The sequence below is a fragment of the Ahaetulla prasina genome, chromosome 1 (genome assembly GCF_028640845.1).
Source record: "Ahaetulla prasina isolate Xishuangbanna chromosome 1, ASM2864084v1, whole genome shotgun sequence".
Classification (NCBI taxonomy): Eukaryota; Metazoa; Chordata; class Lepidosauria; order Squamata; family Colubridae; genus Ahaetulla; species Ahaetulla prasina.
In genome coordinates, this window is record NC_080539.1 from 158511769 (window position 1) to 158530751 (window position 18983).

Here is an 18983-nt window from a genome sequence, read left to right on the forward strand (position 1 = left end):
ATTTTGTTGGAGAAGTCTCATTTGTCTCGTTTTCCCAGGGTACAAAGCCATAAATCAGAATTTACTATCACAACAGCTTGGTTTGCACATAAGTCATAATGTGGTTTATTTGGTTTTGGCTAAATGTACTATGTGAATCCAAATGTTGTTTGTAAATCATGATTTATGGCTCGGATTCTTGTATGACCCCAGCCAGTTGAAGTTTAGTCCATAAACCTTAGTTAAAGAAATTGTATCAATCCATCCAGACGGAATTGATTTCAGTACAGAATGAACCTAGAAAGGGTATCACCTAAATCTTTAGGCTCCTTTTAAATAGGAAATAAGGGAGAAATAAATTGACTCAGATGTCTAGGAAGCTGGGTTTTTTCCCCTCTACTGTGATCCAAATAACCTGTATGTGCTTCTAATTGTAAGCTATTATAACATAATCCAAATTGCCCTTTTCGTCTAACATTTTTATTAGCTGTATTTCCATATTTGTGCAATCTATTAATTTGTTTAAAAACAGATGTTTCAGATTTGAGTAGTATCAGTTCACAACATTGTTATTGAGACTTATAAAGGCATTATATTGGTGACACCCACGATACACAACAACAACAAAAGGAATAACTTGGAAGAAAATTTTAAAAAATTGGAAAAACATAGGAATAGAATGAAAGCCATGCCAGCTGAGTGAATTTGGGCAGGTCACTCTCTGTCAGTTCAACTATCTCGTAGGGTTGCTGTTGTGGGGAAAATAGGAGGAAAGGAGATTAGATATGTTTGTTGTGCCTTGCTTATAAAAATAATAAAGACTGGATATAAGTAAAAATACTCATAAAAGTAAATGAAAAAAAACCCTGAAGTACAAATAGTCCTTGACTTATAACCATTTGTTTGAAGTTATAATGAAAAGTGACTTATGACCATTTTTTTTTTTATTTACATTTATATCCCGCCCTTCTCCGAAGACTCAGGGCGGCTTTCACTCTTACAGCATCCTCATGATCACATCAAGAGTTGGATCCTTGACAACTGACTCATATTTAGGACGGATGCAGTGTCCTGGGGTCATGTGATCACTTTTTGCAACTTCTGACAATCAAAGTCAATGGGGAAGCCACATTCACTTAACAATCATGTTATTCACTTAACATCTGCAATGATTCAATTAACAATTGTGGAAAGAACAGCTGTAGAATGGGGCAAAATTCACTTAACTGTCTTGCTTAACAACAGAAAATTTTGCACTAAATTGTGGTCATAAGTCAAGGACTACCTGTATAACTTTGGATCCAGTTATCACAGTTGGGAGTACTCTGTCTGCAATAGCCAAATGACTACTAAATAATAATAAAAAAAAGAGATACTGGGAACTCTAACTCTACTGGTTGTCCAGATATATGGTCCTGCCATAGCTACTTCTAGGAATCAAACTGTTTTGTTATCTTTTTCAATGTTTTTTATTTTTATTTATTTATTTATTTTGTCAAGTACATATTATATATAAGTATAAGCATGAATTGAATACATAAAATGAATACAATTTAAAGGGAACATTAGGACAGGGACGGTAGGCATGCTGGTGCTCTTATGCACGCCCCTTGTTGTCCCTTCCTTGCAAGCTGAGGCTTGGTTTTTCATTTCATAAATCCATGCACACGGCAGATACTACAAAGTAGTTTGCAACCCTTCAGCCCACCCCATGACACTGAACAGAAGCAACACACAGTAGTCTGAACTTTCATTTTCATTTCATTTCATTTATTTGATTTTTATACCGCCCTTCTCCCGAAGGACTCAGGGCGGTGTACAGGCAAATAAAAACAAAACAAGACACTATATATAAAATGTAAATTAAAAAACTTATTATAGTTTGCCTAAAAATTTAAAAATATATAAAAACTAAAACCCCGTTTAAAATTAATAATAACTATAAAATCCATAAAAATTAACCCAGCTTCTACATCTCTGTCCAGGGAAATACACAGTACAGAACAACTGAGTTGACTTTGTGTGGCTCATTCTCTGCCTTTCTCCTAGATATGAAAGATGCATTCTGCCTGTTTCTCCCTGATAAGAAGAAAACAGGGGGAAACAGAAACTTCCATTATTTATGGAAGAAAGTAGCAAATCCATTAAAGAATCTTAGGATCCAAATACTTCACCCTCTCCCTAATCAACCCTATTTTCTAGAACATAGAAATATGAATTCCAGGTTTTCATCTTCTTAAACTTGGGAGTGTTCGAAAACCTGCAGACTCCAATCCCAATCCTGCCCTGGTGAACCTGGAGCACCGTATAGCAGCCCTTCAAAATTGCAATATTTAGAATAATCTTTCTGAAGACTCTTCGCTTCTAAAGCAGTAGCAGTTCCCAACCTTTTGAGCGCCAAGGACCGGTTCCCGCGGAGAGCGGTTTTTCCGGGAACCGGTATCGGGGAGGGCTTGTTTCGCGCTCTGCCTGCATCCCCGCGCGTGCGCGGATGGGGCTTAGCCGGCTTTGCGCGGCCCGAGGGTTGTGGGAACACCTGCTCTAAAGCAAAGAGAGGGAAATGAGCTCCGCTGGGCAACGTATTTCAGTCTTGGCAGTACAAAGCAGCTCTCCTGGACTTCATGCCCTCCAGAGCTGTTGGATAAGTTCCCATTCCACAGCACAGGGATAATAGGACGACGAAGTTGAAACACAGGGAGAGGTGCCAAGTTAAGGAAGAGTGGAATAGATTTCAAGAACTGTGGGAAAAGCCGGTTGGAATCTCTTGTACAATCTGATTCTTTTGGCAACCTGAACATTTCTGAGTGATGTTAATATTTTTAATCTGTTGGTTAAAAACAAATACTTGAGGCAGAAGCTGGGGATGTCCACACATTCCTTATCCCTCAAACAAAACCAAGTGCCTTAAAAGCATTTTTCTACAGGTGCCACATGATGGGAAAGGCCACTGGATCCCTCCCAAAGGTATCCTAACCCAAAGCTATTTACAAAGTTAGGCACCTTTGAGGGCATCAGGTTGGATAAATAATAAAAATCTAAAAAATCTAAATAAATAATAAATAATAATAATTTCTCAGCCCTACCTGCAGATGGCTGGGGAAGACTTTAACCCCTTCTACATTCAACCCCCATCTTCTCCCACTGAGCTACGTTGGGAGTTTCCAATGGGCACTCTCTAGTTCAGCCTTCTCTCAAAGGTGCTTTTTCAGGAGGCAACTGGACTTTTTTGTTTTTTTCTTTGAAGACCTTTCGCTTCTCATCCAAGCAGCTTCTTCAGCTCTTGACAGGATAGTGGGGCTCTGAAGAAGCTCCTTGGACGAGAAGCGAAACGTCTTCAAAGAAAAAAAACAAGAAAGTCCAGTTGCCTCCTGAAAAAGCACTTTTGGGACAACCATGACCTGGACGATTGAAAACCTCTCCAGACTCTTTAGCCCAGCGTTCGTTTTTGTATTGTTCCCAATCTGGCCCTTTGATTGCAGCAGAAAGGGATTGCACATATATCTTATTTATCATCTTTCCCGTTATTTTATTTCCTTGAATACTGGAGTCGGGTGTGTGTGTGAGAGAGAGAGAAAAAGAGAGAGAGAGAGAGAGAGGTGGAGGACATAACACAAACAAGTCGCCCTGCACCATTTTATATAGCAGCCTTTCCCACCAACCTGTTTAACACGCGTTGGACTTCAACTCCCATCATTCCCGGTCCGCAAACTTGTTAGCCGTGCTGGCGGAGGAGCGCTCCCATCCCCGTCGCGTTGCAAAAAAAAAAACACCGCCCGGGGAAAGGGAGTTCTCACCTGCGCTTCCCCGCAGGGACGACGGAGGGTGGGGAGGGGAACGCCACCCGAAGACGGCGGGAGGGAGGAGGCCCCGCGTTCCTCAAGCCCTGCCCTTTTCCTTGCTTCGCGCTCCTCCTCTCTCCCCCCCACTGCTGCACCGGGACGTCTTTCAAAGCTTCGGGACGCCCGTGTTGTTTAGGCTCTCCGCTGCGGCGCCCACCGAACCCTCTGCTCTGCTCGATTCCGTGGCGCTCTTGCAGGTATTTGCAACCCTCTGTCCCCAACGTCGGCCTGGAGAGGTTGCGCGCTCGGGCTCTTCTCCAAAACCCTCCGAGCTCTCGCTGCTGGGCATCCGCAAACCAACCCGGAGCCGATAGCGCCAAAGTTTCGGGCCACCGCTTCATCCCCCCCCCCACACTGCTCCCCACATCCCTTCTTCTATAGTCCCGGGGCAAAGGAAACTTCGCTCCGTGCGCTGCTGCTGCAGCTCGGCGCCCCCCTTCTTCGCGGCTTCTGGCGCTTCCAAGTTTCCCCGGCACCGGCGAGTGCGAAAGGAGCCTGGGTGTGATTTCTTTTTCCTCGGTTGGGACGTCCTTCTTTATACCCTGTCGCAAATCGGAGATCTCTTTATCGATGAAGGAGGAAGCAAGGAAAGTCGCGTCCGGTTTTTATACTAAGCTAGCAAATCGGAGCCTTGCCCGGACGGTGCATCTGGGGACGGGGATCTGAAATCTCCGCTGGGACGGCCTTGGATTTGGTTGGGACGTCGCCCCTTGGCGTTGCAAGTGTGCGCTGGGCTTACTAGAGGAGGCGCGGGCTGCAGGGTAGCCTACTCTTTTATCTAAACCCGTCGCTTCCCAAGGCTGAATTTGAGCTAAGTTATTCGTGTTTTGAAGGAGGGTTAAAAGGCGGCGCCGGAGGGGGAGGAGTGTCAGTTGGAGACGGACCTTTTCTTAAAAACCAGGCATTTAAAGTACCGTGCAGGCACGGTAGAATGGGGATGAAGAAAGTGTGTGTGTGTATGTGTGTGGTGTGTTTATGTGTGTGGAGGGAGATGCTTTCTTTTACTTTGAACAATGGTGGTCGCTTCCTTGCAAGATATTTACCTTCTAACTTGAAACTGCTCCAGCCAGAAACGTCTGTGGAATTGGACTGTTCCTATCTCTGGTTGGTGGAGAGAAATGTTTAGGATTCCCAGCAAGAGTATTGTGCTCCCTTCTGCTACGGTGTTGTAGCTCCTGAAAGGCTTGTTATTTTTTTCAAGGGAAGAAAGTCACGCTGCAGAGATCTATTGTATTTTTCCCAAATATATTTTTTATAGGAGTTTAGATTGATTTCCTTTAAAGCATTGTTTACAACTGCAACCATGCGCTGATCCTTAGCCTGTTGGCAGTAATAGTATTAGAACCCTAGACGCAGAATATCCTTTTCGGATCAAGAGTTGGTTTGCTTTTTAGAACATCTTACTTGAATTTTAAAAGTGTGTTTTGGAAGGGTTTAATGTTTTTTATGGTTCTTCCCAGAAGGGAGAGTTGATCAGTAATAAACACATCAGTGGTCAAAGTCTTATGTAAAGAGAAGTATGGGAACAAATTTCCACAAACAAAGGAATAAATAGAGCAGAAATTTCAGATGTATTAATTATAGACTATGGAATGAGCTTGCTGAACAATTTATATTTCTATAATGTGACCCATCAGTGAGAAATTGCAGTATCTGTTTCTGCAAACATTGACTCTTGTTCTGCCTCGCTGTGCTGAATCTTAGTCCAGTTTGTCAGCAAAACTGGAAAGTCATTAATTACAAGAGTACAGAAATATATTTCAATTCATTTCAGCAAGAGAAGAAACAAGGGGGAGGAGAGCTGGGTTGATGATTGCTGTGGATTTGTACCTGTGTCTCTGTGGTGGAATTGGGTATTATGGTAGATGTTTTATATGTCCATTTAAAAAAAATAATTAAACTGCAACTTATATGCTTTGTTGGTAAAAGCAAGTGTGGTAGAACTGGAGGGGATTTCTAAGACCCATATGCCTTGTTACAGTAGTAGTATATTGTTATGCCTTGTTAGTTCTTAAAAAGAGCAGTTGTGATGTGCATGTGTTCATTAGGAATCTGAAGCAATATTGTAGCCAAGAACATCATCAAAGGGCATTTTATGGGAAAACAACACAGGAGGGACGAATAAAATTTGTTCTCATCACACTGTGGTCCTAGTCTGGGTTCTTGCCCATTCCTACACTCTGGCTTCTTTTGGATAAGAAAGAACAAGCTGGATGTCCCCCTCTGTCTTCCTTTACAGATGTTGAGTTATAGTTTTGCCCAGCATCTGTGACTGGTTTCACTATCCAGACTAAAAGTCAAAGTTTGGGTCTTTTAGAAATTCCCAAGTGGCCAGCAGAGATATTTGTGAGTTTTTCACATGTGTCTGAAGTTTTAGTGGATTGCAGAAATTGTTGTGGAAAATTGACTTTGCAGGTAACTGCATAAGATGGCCTATTGCTGGCTGTCTTGCTGAACTTGCTTTCTGACCAGTGATGACAGGCTGAGAAATTTTTGCAAGCTCATCTGCAGAGTTATGCAACCTGCCAACCTCTGGGCCAAGGATCCAGAAACAATCAAACTTTGCAGCGAGACATTCCTTTCTACCTTTGTAAAAAATCGGAAATGGATTGTTTACATTTGGCTACAGAATGCATTTTTCTATGTATATCGAACCAGGATTTTATTCTACTCTCCCACCCACTCACCCTGGAACAAATTTAAGAGTCCTTATTCATTGCAAAGAAATCCAGTAATTCCAATTGTATACCTTGAGGTTTACTTCTAGACTGCTGCATGTAAATTTAAGACTCAGAATCCAATCACACATAGCTTAAGTCTGATTGCAAAACAGACAAATTTAAAGAGCGAAAGGTAGATGTATTGTTTATACCTGTTTAAGGGGTAGCCTTGTTATTTAAATGTGTAGATGTACCTTATGCAAAGGAAAACATTTTCACTTCCATTGCAACTGAAATTAAGAAATTTATACTTCACTTCAGAAAATAAATGTTTAATTGGCTCTTCCAGAGTATGCAGAATTAAGTGTATTCTCTTTAGAGTCTAGGGAGTGAAGCTGATAAGTGGGCCCCAAAACAAGTGCCAAGTTCTGAGTTGCATAATCTCATTGTATGTAGAAGCAGTGAGAAGCCAAGAATAATCTCAGCTCCTTCTAATTGAGTACTTAGATTTGTTTCATGGACATGTTTGGATACACACACTGAACTTTAAGTATACATTTACTATTTTTTTTAAAAAAAAAACAACATACATTGAACATCCTCCACAAGGTGTAAGTGATTTAATAATAACCAGAAAATGTGTGTAATGCTGGGCTGGAATTATTTCCTAAAATGAAAAGTAATATAATGATATAGTCCTGCTGAATGCATACTGTGTGGGGAGTAAGCTTCATTCAGCTCCACAGATTTCTTAGTAATAATGATGCGGAGCTTCATTTATTAATTTATTTATTTTTATTTATTTATTTTTGTCACAATAATATACACAAGCATCACACAAAATGATTATATAGTATATAAACATATATATGAGGAAATATAAGGAAGTATAAGCATATATATATATAAGAAAAAACAATAGGACAGGAACAGTAGGCACGTTTGTGCTCTTATGCACGCCCCTTATAGACAAACTTTGTAAAGAAAAAGAAAATCAACAATAGTGATCTGGTGTCAGGAATAAATTTTACTGAAAGGAGAAAAGGGAAAAGAGAAAAAGAGGAGTGAATGAATGAGCTGATAAGATGTTTAAAGAATTCCTTTCTGACTCTTTATTTCTTACTGTACTTTTCAATGTATAAAAATTTGAAATTGGAAGTAATAAAAGAATGGTAATGGACTATAAAACCAGGACTTTTCTTATAAATAGAAGGTGACCTTTAAAAAAGATGGGAACATCTGATTTGAATAGTTCTTTAGAGACAAAAAGTACACAGTGTAGATTAGTTTTTGCCCTGTCTTGACCCCCTGAGACACACAACTTTGAATCAGGAAACATTCCCACAATTAAAGTTCAAAACACAAGCCAGCATGGTCCAATTGAGGAAGATAGAGAAACTGAATGAATAACTGGCATTTGGCCCTCAGGGTAATCCTAATTATTTAATACACTCTCCCAGAGCAGTGAAAAGTCTTAATGTCCAAATCAATGTCACCTGGGAAGTGTAACCACGTGAAAGCTATTGGCTCCAATTCAGCTTTTGCTGAATCACTTTGCTCAAAGAGAGTCTCACTGCAGCGATCTGGAGGATTAGCTTGGTAACTGATGATATACAGTAATGGCTTTGCAAGTCCTCACAATGCTCCAAAGTGAAAGCTGGATTAGACATTTTACCTTTTCTCTGACAAAGCCTTTGCTCTACCAAGGATTGCCCCTCTTCCTTCAGTCTGTAACATATGGGTTCCACTGAGTCAGAAAGCTGTATGTATAATATCACCCATCATCCAATATCAAATCACTGAGTAGCCAGGCTAGAAATGACTATTGCCAAAGCTACATATAATTTCAATTGCTGTTTGGCTGCAAAGCATCTGTAGAGAGATTGATACCATTCAGGCTTCATCCTAGATGGGTTTATTTGCTTTTGCTATATGTTTTTTTCCCCCAGCAATTTAAACTGTCTGTGCCAAACTGCAGCTGCAAGAATGCTTTCTCCAGCCCGGTGGGATTGAACTTGTACAAATGATCTCCTTATTGTATTGCTGCAAATATGATCTACAAGATGGAAATTCTTAAGCAATATCATTCCACGTTCTTTTCTTTGATTTTGTAAGGCAGGGCAATAAAACAGGTTGAAGTAAATGTAAAATGCTTTTTTCTTCCTTTCTGAAAGGAAAAAACAATGATGCTCACATTTGAAAAGAAAACATTTTGCACAATTTGCTCACTGGTTTGCATAAACTGTTATTCTTAGGTAAGAATAGCAATAGCAATAGCACTTAGACTTATATACCGCTTTGCAGTGCTTTACAGCTCTCTCTAAGAGGTTTACAGAGTCAGCATATTGGCCCCAACAATCTGGGTCCTCATTTTACTGTCCTCGGAAAGATGGAAGGCTGAGTCAACCTTGAGCCTGGTGAGAATCAAACTGCTGGCAGCCAGCAGTCAGCAGAAGTAGCCTGCAGTACTACATTCTAACCGTCACCACGGCAAGAATAAAAAACTTTTCTAAATTGGAGAAAAAATACATTTAGATCAGTGATGAACCTAGAAGTCAGTTTAATCAAGGTTTCATTATGGCTCCGTGACACTTGTGAGGCAATTTCCCAAACCATCTTCCTTTTGCTTTGTTTTTCTCCTCTAAAACTGGGTTTATTATGGTTCTTTTGTTGACTGTGCTTTGTAAATTCTAATTAGAGTGGTATTCTTCCAACTGTATGTCAGCTCTCACTTGTGGAAATTTCAAAGTCTGGCCTTCTGGAAGTTTCAGAGTTTGGCTGACTGAGTGGAATAAGGATGGGGCCTGTCAGAATTTCTGCAAGGCAAAGATGGTGACCCATCATCTAAATAGCAGAGCAATGCTGATAAAGTTAAGAAGATGAAAGGAAAAAACAAATAACATATCTTTGGGATCACAGCCAATAGGAAAAATTCTAACTTCAACCTGAAGTCCAGAATGGGAGCAAAGAAGATGGGGGAGGTAATATTTGCAAAACATTCTGTGTGTAGAACTGCTCATGTCCAAACTGGGAAATTAAGCATGGGTTGAAGTACACTTGGTTTATGTATGGATTCAGAACACGTGCATCTGGCTCACGGGCAAACCTGGCGTAGAGATATTCTGATGTGGAAACAATAGGAAAAAAACCTGCTTGGCAAATCAGGGGCAGAGAGGTTGGATGGGGTTAGGGTTAGCTTGTAGGATTATGGGGATGAGGGCAGAGAAAAGAGGTTTGGAGAAGGTAATGAGAGTGCCACATGGGTTAAGCAAGTATATTGTAATCTTTTTATTCTAATTCCCAAGTCATTAGAACCTTCTAAGCTATTAAAACTTAGTGTTTTAAGAATTGTTGGCCTTGTTCTTCAAGAAGTAGACAAGAACTTTTGAAGAATGCTGAATATTTCATGAACCATTTAGGTCAGGGGTATCAAGGCCCTCGGGCTGCGCGCAGCCCTCCCAGGATACATTTTCTGCCACAACGGCCTCCTCCAGCTCTCTGCATGCAGCCCCCAAGCTCCATTTTCACTGGCAGAGGGCTGCAGGAGGGCTGTCGCAGTCAAAAATGGAGCTCGGGAGCCTGACAGAGTGCTTGGGCCACCACAGGCACCCTGACAAGTGATGTCAAGCTGGCCATGCCCCCCTAGCCACGCCTCCATCCCCCCCCAAGATCATACACAACCCTGATGTGGCCTTCGATGAAAACAAGTTTGACACCCCTGATTTAGGCCATTTAAATTTGAATGGTCCATTTAGTACTTTTGCTGAAAATGGCTACCTTAGAATTAGTGTCAGGTGCAAGCAATCGAAACCTCTCATGAATAGTCTAAAGTAGAAGTTTTATTGTTAGTCACCTATGTTACAGGAATCTTTCCAAACTCACTAATTTTTTTGGAAATGTTCAGATAAGGCTTCAGGGATTCTGGGGGGAGATAAGGCCTGTACCACATTCTGCAATGCAAGGTCTAAGTTTGGTACCTTCTTAACACCTCCTCCTAGTCCAGTGATGGCAAACCTATGGCACGGGTGCAAGAGGTGGCACAGAGACCTCTCTCTGGGCACGCGCACTGTCACCAGCTACTCTTCTGGCACTGGTCTTTGTGGGTGCCAGAGCGCCTGAAAATGGCCCAAAACCATCCTGAAAATGGCCCCCAAAACAGCCCCAAAACAACTGAAAACCGGCCTGAAAATGGCCCAAAAACCACCTTGAAAACAGCCTGAAAAAATGAAAGTAGGTACAAAACTGATTTTGGGACAAGTAGTCAAAGTTACTTAATCTTTTTTATTATTTAATGGTCCCAGCTTGCACTTTTCTGAAATGCCTGATCTGTAACTTGCAGAACTCCCAACTAGTCAAAGAACTACGTTTGATCATAGTGGCTGTCTTCAAGGCAACGGATGGAGAGGAGTCTAGCATTATAACCTACTAATTAGATGTGCTATGTTTTATTCAGGTGATATAAACTGTCAGGATTTATCTTTATTTAGATCAGAGTGCCTGAAGCTGTGTTGGCCCAAATAAAGCCAGGCTGTAGTTGAAGCAATACATATGTTTTGGGTGAATGAGCTTCATACAAAGAATCATAGTGAATATTTGTTTATGGTATATTCTAATGTTCCCTTTTTAAACTGACTGATTCATGTCTTGCAAATTCTCACGTTTCATATTTTGTGGAATCAGCGTTCTACTGTTGGAGGTTGAACAAAATGAAGCTAATGATCCATATATAAATACAGTGAACTGTCTTAAACAAGCTACTCCCACTATATTTTTCTTTTACTACTTAGCAGTCTATTAACCTTAATTAACCTTTTTTAAAACCTTTTTTTGCTATACCAAAGTCACTACAATGTGATGTTAATTTTTTTTTTGTGGGAGCAGCCCTCTCTGGGTGCTCACTAATCTCTTTATAGTATAGGTAGTCCTTGGCATATGACCACAGTTGGAACTTGAATCTCGAGCATTGAGTAGTCATTGAGACATCCATGTGTCCTTTTCAGGGTTTTATTTTTAACATCAAAATAGAACATTTTGGGTCATTGGGAATGGCATATGACATTTCTATAGGATTATTTATTTAGCATATGGCATATCATACACGGACTAGCAATATATATTAACATTTCTTCTAGAAGAGTAGAACACAACGAAATATAAATGTTAAAATGATCTATGTTCAAATACCAAGGCCTAGGTCATCTAACCATTGAAGCAAAGCATCGTTTATATTAAAAATAAATAAATCAATAAATAAATATTGGACTGGTAGATGCCTTCAGCTTACAGCCAGTCATGATGTGATCTACAGTTTGACATGTCATGCTGCGGTCACACTGAGGGGAGGACACTATGTCCCATTTATACAGAGCGCCCTGGCAGACGCCATGTTAGGTGCGAATTCTGTTCAGGATTGTCCATTGCTGATGTGGTAGTTCAAAGCCTGGCACCCTTTTTGTGGGGTCATTTATGTTACCTTTACTGTTTCAGATGATATTGTTTTTGACAAGTCAATGCTCTCTATCACTCCAACATACAGACACAAAATTATTATTATTATTATTATTATTATTATTATTATTATTATTATTATTATTATTATTATTATTATTATTATTATTATTATTATTATTATATTTCCCCCACTTCCCTTATTACTTTTATATGGAACTCAAGAGGGCAAACATACATGATATTCCTTTAAGTCACAACAAGACAAATTTCACTGTGTGGCATGATCATTTTCCTAACAGTAACACCATTTGGAAGGGAAAGTCAGTTACTCACAGAAATAGTGTTTGCTGAACATGACCAAGCAGACCTTAATAGTCATATATCACAAATACTTTAATCTGAATGACTGCATTGAGCAGAAAATTGGATTTAATAACCTCAGTGGCCGCTGCCAACACTCAGAATTCATGATGACTATCGACGTCTGTATTTTTGTGGAGGGATCTAGGTTGTAACATCAACTGCTATTGGTGTTTTATTTGCGTATCATTTATATCACAATAAATTAGAATTACAGAGTAAGAAAATTAAGAACAAGCTGCTACTGAAATTAAACTCCCATCATTGTTAAAGTTTAGAAAGGAACTTAAAACATATTTACCCAGAACTTTTCATGTTCCATCTTTATTTTAAGTTTCTTTTAAGCTTTTAATGTTATTGTCATCTAGGTTTTAGTAATTGTTAGGCTTCCATAGCCAATGAGAGATTGGACAGATTGTAAATTTTCTAAATAACATTTAATTGCAGTGATTATCCTGATATTTGTGGCACAGTGGTTAGAATGCAGTACTGCAGGCTACTTCTGATGACTGCCAGCAGTTTGGGTCTCACTGGCTCAAGGGTGACCCATCTTTCCATCCTTCCGAGGTAGATAAAATGAAGACCCAGATTGTTGGGGGCAATATGCTGACTCTGTAAACTGTTTAGAGAGGTCTGTAAAGCATATGAAGCAGTATATAAGACCAAGTGCTATTGCTAAGTTCTATTTTGAAGGTGCAATAAGTTAGATCTAGTTGTGGCTATAGGAAATTTAACTCCTGTAAAAGCCAATAACATATGTATGTATGGAATGTATATATTTGGGGGATGTGTGTGTGTGTTTGTGTATACACACACAAACACCACAAGAGTATCTTTCAGTTCCTTGGTGCTTTGTGCCTATAAAAATCTTTATAATCCTAGCTGTTTATTTTAAAAAAAAAAGTCCAGTGACATCATAGTTTCAAGTTGGGAATTTTTATTAAAATACAGCAACATACAAAATTTACCTGTAAATGAATAAAATATTTTTAAATTTTGCAACTTAATGGGTTTTCTAGTCCTTAGATAGGAATTAGGATTTTTGAGCCTTAGGTGAGAATTATGCTATGTAGAGAAAGAGCATTTGGAAGTATGAGTTAGCTAGTAAAACCACAGATTACATGAGGAAATCTGGAAGTAGAGGCAAACGCTTCTGACTTGCTCCATTTTGACTACAAAACCTCAACCATCAAATCACAGCTTCCAGAGAATCTGCATTGCAGATACATACAGTAGATGTGAGAACCTGTGGTTGAATTTGGATTTAGGCATTATTTTGGTTTGTTATTGCTATAATGGTTTCTCTGCTATGCTGTGACATTCCTGTCTGATTTGGTACTGGATCTTGTGACTGATAATTTTAAGTAATTTCAGCTTGCCCTTATGTGGGAATTGAGTTTTGGGAACAGCTCCACAGTTCATGGCCCTAATGGCAACCATGGATCAATTCAGAGGTCACGAAAACCTCTAACATAAATCTTTTGTAACCACATTTCTTGTATCTCTTTTTTCTTATCAACTTTGTTTTCATCACCACTTTTCATAAAAGTGTGTGGGTAATAAAATAATCATGACCTGTTTGTTTTGGGTTTTTTTTTGCCCTCAGGTATCTTTGAATGTTTTTGGACGTGCAGAATTTGGCAGCTTGAAAATTGTCTCAGTTCTGGTTTGGTTGCAGCACCTGAATGCTTACAGATACAATCTGCTATAGTAGGAAATGCTTCTAGAACTGGCAAATGCTTTAAGAAGAGACTTTTTATCTTTCCTGGTAAGTAGCAAAATAAGGATTGTCAGAAATTGAAGAGGAAAAAAAAAAGACAATCAGTTATTTCCCAACCGAATTAAAATGTCAATATTAAGTACTGTCCTAAATAATGTGCCTTTGCTTGTCTTATAGATATTAAACCGGACATGATCACATAACTAGTTTAATATCAAAAACAAATAATAGGAGAGATAAATGGATGCTAAAAACAAGCCTTTGCAGATTATAAAATCTTATCTATTATTTATACACCCACACACAAGTCACTGATGATGTTACCCGATTGGGTAATGAAAATCTGCAAGCAAGCAACCAAGCTCAGAGAGCACCAAGGACGCCACAGTTCAACCCTGAGATAGGTAGGTAGATAGGTAGGTAGGTAGGTAGGTAGATAGATAGATAGATAGATAGATAGATAGATAGATAGATAGATAGATAGATAGATAGATAGATAGATAGATAGATAGATTGATTCTCTTGTTTGGATCCTCTTCTTGGGACCCAAATCCTAAGCATGTTCACATGGGATAAATCAGTTCCATGTGCAGGAGGCAGTCCTGAAGATACCCGAAAGCCAAGCCTTCTAGCTTTTAAAGGTTAACTTCAGTCTTTTGGATTGTCCCTGAAATCCTACATGAAACTAATCCAGTGCCCACAAAACAAGCATTATATGTTTCTCACCTACCACCATGTGGGTATCTGCACTGGGCAGAAATGGCAGCTTCCAGGTCGATTTCCAAACAACCACACATAGAATGTGTTGCAGTAATACATTCTAGAGTGTGAGTTGTCAAGGCCGCTTGCTTCAGATATCCTGGCCATGGCATCCACCTGTCTATCTGTCAATAACTGGGAGTCTTCCAAATTGCAGATCTGCTCTTTCAAATAAAATGACATTTGTCCAGAATTAGAAGAGATCAGGAACCAAAACCCATTCTGGACTTTTTCCTAGTGAGAAAAGAAAAACAAGTTTGCCTGGAAAAAAAACTTTGAATTATCTGAAATATTAATATTAATTCAAGTGATGCAACTGTGAGAGCAATAAAATTACCATTTTGTATTTTTAGGTAGCTGGGTTGATGGAAAAGGTAAGAGAGTGTAAGGCATTCTTTATTGTATACAAACTTGCTACTTCTGATCTAATTAACTGTTTTTTTAAGTAATCTAACAGCATTTCATTGAAAACATTGAGTACTGCAAGATCCAATATGCGCCGGTCACCAGAACCAGAAATTTCATCTTTCGAGCTTTCAGACTCATGCTGGAGCCCATCCTGAGAGAACTTCTCTCTACTGGAATATGTTCTGCTAGAGAGAAGTTCTTTGAAGATAGGTCCAGCGTGAGTCTGAAAGCTCGGAAGACAAAACCCCTGGTTCAGGTGACTGACCTAGATTGGAACTTGCAACATTATTTGCCTTCATTCATGACATTTAGTATTGTTCATAATTTTCCTCCTTCCGTTTTAAATCGTTGCAATGAACACCAGACTAGATTGGATCACCTACCTATGTTTTGTGTTGCCTTTTTAGGTGCAGTGTAATATTATGTGCCTTGCAAGCAGAGCTCACAGTGATCAAAATGGTGTATGGTGAATTCTTCCACAGACCAGGACAAGATGAGGAGCTTGTCAATTTGAATGTTGGTGGTTTTAAACAGTCCATTGGTCAAAGTACATTGCTCAAATTTCCTCATACAAGGCTTGGGAAGCTACTCAGGTGCCATTCAGAAGAGGCTATTCTGGAACTTTGCGATGATTACAGTGTGGCAGACAAGGAATATTACTTTGACAGGAACCCTTCTTTGTTCAGATATGTGCTGAATTTTTATTATACAGGTAAACTCCATGTTATGGAAGAACTTTGTGTCTTCTCCTTTTGCCAGGAAATAGAGTACTGGGGGATCAACGAGCTCTTCATTGATACTTGTTGCAGTAGTTGGTACCAAGAAAGAAAAGAAGAATGTCCTGATAGAGAATGGGATCAAAGAAGCCCAGGTGCAAGTCTAGATTCTTCTGATGATGAGTCCTCTTCCATATTTGAGAAGGAGCTTGAGAAGTTTGATAAACAGTGGTTTGGAGAGTTGCGCAAGAAAATATGGATCAGAATGGAGAACCCTGCGTATTGTTTATCAGCCAAACTGATTGCTGTGTCTTCCTTAAGTGTGGTCCTAGCATCTATTGTGACTATGTGCATTCACAGCATGCCAGAGTTTCAGAAGGTGGGTGTCAATGACAAAGAGGTTGAAAACCCAATCCTGGATGTTGTGGAACTCATATGCATCATCTGGTTCACCTCTGAGCTCATGATCAGATTAGCTGCTGCTCCGAGTCAGAAGAAGTTCTGGAAGAACCCACTGAATATCATTGACTTTGTATCGATTGTTCCGTTTTACGCCACTTTGGCTGTTGACACCAAAGACGAAGAAAGCGAAGATATTGAAAACATGGGGAAGGTGGTTCAAATTCTACGCTTAATGAGGATATTCCGAATATTGAAACTAGCACGGCATTCTGTTGGATTGCGGTCTTTGGGTGCAACCTTAAGGCACAGCTATCATGAAGTTGGACTTCTGCTTTTGTTCTTGGCTGTTGGGATTTCTATTTTTTCTGTTCTGGTCTACTCAGTGGAAAAAGATAATGACACTTCAGAGCTGAATAATATCCCTATTTGCTGGTGGTGGGCCACAATCAGCATGACCACTGTCGGCTATGGGGATACCTTCCCTGTTACCCTTGGAGGAAAGATTATTGGCACAAGTTGCATTATCTGTGGAATATTGGTGGTAGCTCTTCCTATCACTATCATTTTCAACAAGTTTTCAAAATACTATCAGAAGCAGAAGGATATTGATACAGATCAGTGCAATAACACTCCCAAGGAAAAGACAAATGATCTTCCTTATTTTAACATTAGGGATATTTATGCAAAAAGGATGCACTCCTTTATTTCTAGCCTTTCTTCAGTAGGAATTGTAGCCAACGATCAAGATTCAACAGATGCTTCCAGTATTCAAGATATTGATGATGTTTATAACGCAACATCTTTGCAGAATGGTACAGGAAAATGAGTTGAATCTCTCTCTATTTCTTTATGGTTCCCTTCTAATATCAGCACAGCTTTTATAAAGACCACTTAATTCTCAGGGTATTTAACTCTCTGCCATATTAGGGCATTCTTTGCTCTGAAGATGTCGCACATTCTTTACTGTTTAGATGAGGCTTAAGGATAGACAGATGGCGGTTTAGCTTTTAACGTGACATAGGAAAAAGGCATTGACTGTTTGTTTCTGGACTTACATGTATTAAAGTATGGCTTGGATTGAGGTCTGCAGAGAAAGGGAGAATTGTTTGCAAGTAGGAAATGTGCCCCAGTGGAATTCTAAGATGTGGATATTCTTGGAAATGTATACAAGTTCAGATGAAAATCTGTTAATGTGGGTTACAGATGCTTTTAACGTCAGTCATGGGTGCCTGCTAGCACAGAAACTCCTGTTCCATAGAGAGGCTTCATTTCTCAGCCATACTTTCGTTAGTCCCAAAGGTGCTTTTTTCAAGAGGCAACTGGAATTTCCGATTTTTCTTTGAAGACGTTTCGCTTCTCATCCAAGGAGCTTCCTCAGCTCTGACTGGATGCTGGGGAATAAATCCTTCCAGAAAGTTCAGTTGCCTCTTGAAAAAGCTCCTGACCCGGATGATTGAAAATCTCCATAGACATACTTTTGTTAGGTTTCCTTAAACTTACAAAAGCCTCAGGTGTTAATCAGCAACCCCAACTGAAGAGATAAGTTTCATCTCTGCTTCCCATTTAGAAAGTGCAATGCTTCATATTTATCTTGCAACATATGGACATCAAACCTGCATGCCTGATCATAAGAGAGTAATACATTATATCTCCTAAGCCAGGGGTCTCCAACCTTGGCAACTTTAAGCCTGGTGGATTTCAACTCCCAGAATTCCCCAGCCAGCTTTGCTGGCTGGGGGATTCTGGGAGTTGAAGTCCACCAGGCTTAAAGTTGCCAAGGTTGGAGACCCCTGTCCTAAGTAGCCCCTTGGGCTTCTATTATGCTGCTTGAATCTGCTTTCTGAATCTTATAAATCAGATTGCGGTAACAATGGGAATGTCAGGTTGTCAGTTCACTGACTTTGAAATTTTCACATAAAATAGCTATAAGGATCCTCAAAGCCATAGTTTGTTTACCAACCCATGCAATCCAAATCAAAGTCTCATGGTTACGGAGAATAAACCACGTAGTATCCTTTGAATTAGCAGAGCAGAACTATGTAACAGAAAGTGGATTTCAGAACTCTCAACCGACCCACCTTAAAACCTCACCTTTCCATCCATTCGCATGACTTCCATGTCTATTTCTGCTTTCTGCTTTGACTACTGGGGAGAATGGAATAATACTTGGCAACCAAGAGGTTTGGCTTTGGTTACTCAGGAAGAATAATGAGCTCATGGAAGAGCTTCTGTGAAGTCAATATTTTCATTTCAGCACAATAATGACGCATTCCATTGTAGGTCCAAGTTCTGAGCTCCATATTTGCATGCTTCCTACTTCCTCCTAGTAATAGAGCTGCTGCAGTTGTCACTACTATACGTCACAATGCAGCCCATAAAAGCAAAGTTGCTTGTCAGGTTCTAGGTGGCCTCTTGCCTGCTGTTGATCAGGTATCACAAGTTGCTAGCTGTGGCTCCAGGGCCAGAAAAGTATGGAATGGTGGCAGCAGTATTTGCAGTACAATAGTGCCAATTACATGGGTAGTAGAGGCAGTTAATTCATACAGCCTTATTAAGAGTCCCACGGCCTAGCCCCATAGAATTGCTTCCCTTCTTATATGATAAGAAGAACCTGGGGAGAGGACAGGAGGCTGTAGAAATTTTGAGGCTGACCCAGGGGTGAAATGCTCCCAGTTCGGACCGGATCATG

At 39.9% G+C, this 18983-nt stretch overlaps 1 protein-coding gene across 1 annotated transcript in view; it reads left to right on the plus strand.

Annotated features, from left to right (window-relative positions):
- Window positions 1-3883: 3883 nt before the first annotated feature.
- The window catches only part of KCNS3 (potassium voltage-gated channel modifier subfamily S member 3), a 36935-nt gene continuing 21835 nt past the window's right edge, over window positions 3884-18983 (plus strand). The window contains exons 1-3 of the mRNA XM_058179133.1: window positions 3884-4015; window positions 13896-14057; window positions 15584-17106. Of these exons, the coding sequence (XP_058035116.1) occupies window positions 15633-17106 (1474 nt within the window). The 5' untranslated portion in view covers window positions 3884-4015; window positions 13896-14057; window positions 15584-15632. The remainder of the gene's footprint in view (window positions 4016-13895; window positions 14058-15583; window positions 17107-18983) is intronic.